The sequence below is a fragment of the Balearica regulorum genome, chromosome 4 (genome assembly GCF_011004875.1).
Source record: "Balearica regulorum gibbericeps isolate bBalReg1 chromosome 4, bBalReg1.pri, whole genome shotgun sequence".
Classification (NCBI taxonomy): Eukaryota; Metazoa; Chordata; class Aves; order Gruiformes; family Gruidae; genus Balearica; species Balearica regulorum.
Genome location: NC_046187.1, coordinates 46,911,640 through 46,916,416, shown reverse-complemented (window position 1 = coordinate 46,916,416; position 4,777 = coordinate 46,911,640). Strand labels below are relative to the sequence as shown.

At 43.8% G+C, this 4,777-nt stretch overlaps 1 protein-coding gene across 1 annotated transcript; it reads right to left on the bottom strand.

Moving 5' to 3' along the window:
* Positions 1-56: 56 nt before the first annotated feature.
* Positions 57-3,130, bottom strand: ANKRD37 (ankyrin repeat domain 37). The gene is made up of 5 exons (XM_010309404.2): positions 2,811-3,130; positions 2,344-2,496; positions 1,548-1,639; positions 765-996; positions 57-438 (listed from the first exon to the last, which is right to left on the bottom strand). Exons 1-5 carry the CDS (start codon positions 2,838-2,840, stop codon positions 421-423), a joined length of 525 nt encoding a protein of 174 aa, XP_010307706.2. The 5' UTR covers positions 2,841-3,130; the 3' UTR covers positions 57-420.
* Between the last annotated feature and the right edge of the window lie 1,647 nt (positions 3,131-4,777).

Sequence of the window (4,777 nt, the reverse complement as noted above, 5' to 3'; positions counted from 1 at the left end):
TTTTTTGGAATTCTTTCTTGCCAGAAACCTTTCAGGTTCTGTATAGCCAGCTGTCTAGTGTGCTATGAATCTGTTCAAAGGTAGTGTGTGCTGCTGGTGCTGTCAATAACAGCATTTTAGAAGAGGAGTGGGAGAAACAATGGCTATATGTACTGAATTTTATAAACACTATGAGAGAATTAATTGTTACATGCTCATTTATTTACAGCTGTATGAATACAATACAACTATTCTAGGGGGGGAAAAAAACCACAACCCAGTAGTCTTCTGTAAGAAGTAAAAATAAATGAGCTTTCCTCCTTCTCAGAAGGAGATGATGTACCAGCATCCACCTGGCTGCTTAATGCACAGTCCAGTCATGTTTCTTCAGCCTTTGCCTTCCCCTTGATTTCATTTTGGGATTACAAGGTGTTTTGTTTGTCAGCTAGGAGACAAGATCTGTTGTATGAACAAACAAGAATAAGTCTGTATCTAATGCCATCAAAACATTAGGATACAGGTGTGGTGGTGTAAAAGATGCTGCCTGTGAGCTACTCCATCAGTACATCAGTAAAAGTACCTCGGCTTTCTTCTCCCCCCGCTCCCCCATGTTAAATATACTATCCATTTGTGACAAGACCATAACCTTAAATACCTATGCAAGTTGATCTTTACTAGGAGGCTTCTAAATCCAACTGTTATCTAACACCAGATTTGCTTTAATGCCAAAAGCATTAAAAAAAAGAAAAATATTCTGGATTGTAATAAGCCAGTGGTTATTACACACCATCCGATCTTCTCCTCTTCTTGCTTACAGCTCTGCTAGTTTCACTTTCTTGCTTCTGTGCAGCTGGATCCTCTCTCGGCCAGCCACGTTTGTCACCGAGTGAGTAGCCAGACTGTCCTCTCAGTTTCATCCTCTGAGTGTGCTGAATTGTTGTGAGGAACTTGGCACATTCCAGAAAACCGTAAGCCATTGCAAGGTCTGCTGCTGTTTGTCCACTGTTGTTGCACAAGCTGAAACACAGAATTAATAATAACCATTCCATTAAATTGGAATATACGTTATGAGCAAGCACTGATCAAGATTAATTAAGCGCTAACTTTAGGCAGAAGTATAAAAATAAGTACAGAGAATGAATAGCAGGAAGGCATGTCAACAATAGCATGGGGCTCTACTCATACAGAGGGCTGCTATTCAATGCAACAAGGAAGAATTATTTTAAAATAAATTTGTCACCAGATAATGACTGGCTTAGCGTATCAGAAAGGCAAGGGGAAGGTGAGCATAGCATTAGTCAGAATGGAAAACTAACAAGGAGAACTTAGGATCAGGAATATTCTCTTAGCAGTTACTACAGAGTTTTTTAACATGGAACTAAACAATAGCGTATGCTCTATGCTACTTTGGTGTTTATGTCTGTGGCAGTTTTTAATACTGCTTGTATGACTGTAGTCATGCTACGTTTACAGTCTTGGCATGCACACTCTGAATGAGAAAAAGGGCTGTGTAAAAACACATATCCTTTGACATTGTTACTGAAATGATTGCCTGTATCTCAACTTACTCAATTTTGGCATCACCGGCAACAAGAAGAGCAAGACATTCCAAACTCCCAACTTTTGCTGCTTTATGAATCGGGGCTTCTCCAAGGCAATCCTAAAAACACAATGTACATAGAGCAGTCATTTGAAGAAAGGGGAATAGGATGAAGCTATCATCTTCTCCAACATGACTGTTAATGGAGTGTTACTCTGTATACCAGTTTGTTGTGAGCTGAGATTAAAGGAATATAGCTAGTAAACCATACTCAGTAACTGCCATTAAATGTTCAGTATATTCATCACAGCAAAGTAGAAATACTGTCCTTTGCAATGCTCATTCTTTAACCTTTACCTTCTAAAAGATTATTTACCCAGAATAAACTCTGTATGCTGATTGACAGCATCTTTCAGCACTGTTCAGGGGTTGCTGTGACAAACGGCTTGCTGCTACCAGCTCAGAGGTATAAGCAAATAAAACTTTGCAACAAAAGGAAGAATCCTTATGTTTACTGGAAGTAGGGGCAGAAATTCAGAGGAAAAAGGAATACTCATTTGTGTAAAAGAATTAAGTTCTTTTGACATCTGCATGCAGCGCTGTAAGTGTGAAAATTGCATTATATGTAACAAATGAAATAGCTGGTGCGATATAGATAGGATTTCTGGTTCATGCTAGAATAAGGTTACTCTAAGCAACCCCAGATACCTCATGCAATACAACTGTATATATGAAACCTCTCTTAGATTAAAAAAAAAAAAGTAAATAATATAAATTGGATTTACTGACATGCCAGATTAGAAGTGAGAGAAACAGATTTCTACCTGTTGGTTCAAATTTGCTCCTGTCTGCAGTTGCCAAAGCAGGAAAAAAGCTTCACCGCCACAAGCAGCCAAGTGAGCAGGAGACTGACCAAAGGCATCTGCAGGTGCGTTCACACTGGTTCCTGCCTCAAACAGATTGCTGAAGCTACCAGCCTAAAATAAACAAGATACAAAAAAAAAAACCCACACAATGTCACTGCCAGTCTAAGCCACGCAAGTCTTAAGAACACCACATTGTAGCAGAAAACATCCCCCTCACAAGTCACCGGACCTTTATGTTTCTTGAGAATGTCCCTTAGCCATCCAAGCATGACTTTTTTGGCTTTTAATCTCTTAGCCAGAAATACCGATGGACATCGGCAGTGCCCCAACACTACGGCAACCCCAGGCAAACCAGTCCGTACAGCTCCGCGGCCGGGCCCCCCTGTTAAGGCAGAAACAACGGACCCACCCTCCCCAGACCTCACCTCGGAACTGCAATCCAGCATCATCACCATCGCCTCCCTTTGTTGAGCACGCCTGGCTCACGGCTCCGGGCCGGCCCCTCAGGAAGCTGTCCCTCTCCGCCGCACCTCGCCAGCAGCAACACAAGGGGAACCCCTGGCCACAACCCCCGCCCACTGCCGGGAGCCGGCTGCGGCACGTACACAAACACGAGCACACGGGCGGAAAACCGCCGGGCTGGCCCCGATTGGCTTCCCCGGGGGCGCTGCGGGGCCGCCGGCGCGGCGCGGCGCCGGGAAGGAGGGCTTGCGGCAGGTGGGGCGGCCATGGCGCGCGGGGCGGCGCGGCACGTCCCTCACACACTCGCACGCGCGGTCCCGCAGCCGCGGGATGGGCGGGAAGGAAGGGCGGCTGTCCCTCCTCCCACAGGGAGCGCAGCTCCGGCCGCCCCACGCACCCACCCGTGAGAAGGGGCCTCTGGAAACGTCTCCCGACCTTGTCATCAAGGGACGCGTGGTTTCACCCGAAACCCCAGCCCTCCCAGCTAACCGTGCTGCATATTAATCATTTTATCAGCTTGTTTGCTCTTGCCAAGCACAACTTCCAAAGTGGTTCTGCCACTTCACTGACAATTTTTCCCCCAAAAAAGCGTAAGTCAGCATAAAGAAACCCCTGCTGTCTTCTGCCCCAGCTCTGCCCGGAGGCCAAGGCACGACAAACGGAGCCGTCTGTCAAACCCACAGCTCCCACTTTGCGTATGCATTACAGCAAGTTCATTGCCAGTCTGGGTGGCACTGCGTGTGGTGGCGATTGCAGCGGTCAGGGTAGCTGCCTGTTACATCGCCGTTCAAAACACATCTGCAAAAACAGAATTTTCATTTTCACTTGAGCAGTGGGTATCCCAGAGAGGGTCAAACGTACCGTATGGGCCAAGCTCACAAACAAGCTTTCCACCTATAGACCAGCCACAGCCACACTCAAAGACAGTTACCATCAACAAGAATTGCTTGAAATCTATTTTGAACATGGTGGCAGTGATGTTTCATGGTGAAACCTGCTTTCCCCCTGCAGAGCGTTAGTACTTGGTGTCCCTGCCCCATCACCGACTGCTGAGGTTTTCAAAAATAACTGCATAAGTTCATTTTAAAGGGCACAGTCTTTGCTCAGATTATGTTTAAAAGCAACTGCCTGTCCTCTCCATGATATAAAATCCAATTTGACAGAGGACTCAGTTACCACTAATCATGCTTTATAGTTGAAAGCCTGAAGAGAAGAGCATCTTAACCCAGTGTCCAAGGTATACACAGTTCTGTTTCCTTAGCACTACAGTATTTCCTTCTGTGTCAGATGCCTACATATGTCTTATGGAAGTTACTTATAATCACTACCATAATTTAAAAAAACCCTGGAAATCAAAAGTCATGTGTTTAAAAAAAAAAAAAAAATTGTGGTTTTGATAAACAGAGTTAAGAGAAAAGAAGCTTAAAAAGGTTCCTTTAGGGTATATATAGTTCTGAAATAAATGTACAAACATTATGACAATTACCTCCTGCTTCTCCTTTGGGAAATCAAGTATAAATTATTGAAGTAGTGGAATATGAAGATATATAGTATCATTTTTAAAAGTTCAGAAATCCAGGTACATTGGCAATGTATCAATTCAGCAGAATTATTTCAGGAAGTGACAGCTTTCACCTCTCCTTTCATACGGAAAAAAATACACCTGTGTAATTACCAAATGTTTTTTTTCCTGAACAGCTAGCCAAGCAAATTAGTTAACAAACAAAATCCCTCACTTCTACCCATGCATTGTGAGGGATGAAATACCTCTGTACAGATGCCAGAAATCCACAGCCATTATTTATGCAACTATAAAGACTCTTCTGAAAACATGCATATCCGGAAGTAGCTGAAGAGTAAATAGTCTTGGATGGCCCAAGAGGGTTTTTTTTAAAGACCTTCCCTCCCTTACATTACCTCATCAATTCAC

Excerpts from the sequence above, each read along its gene's own strand:
- ANKRD37 (XM_010309404.2), bottom strand. The coding sequence starts at position 2,840 with ATGGTGATGATGCTGGATTGCAGTTCCGAG. Across the intron at positions 2,497-2,810 it reads TGCTGGATTGCAGTTCCGAG|GCTGGTAGCTTCAGCAATCT; the intron begins GTGAGGTCTGGG and ends TGTTTATTTTAG. Across the intron at positions 997-1,547 it reads GCCGGTGATGCCAAAATTGA|CTTGTGCAACAACAGTGGAC; the intron begins GTAAGTTGAGAT and ends TCTGTGTTTCAG.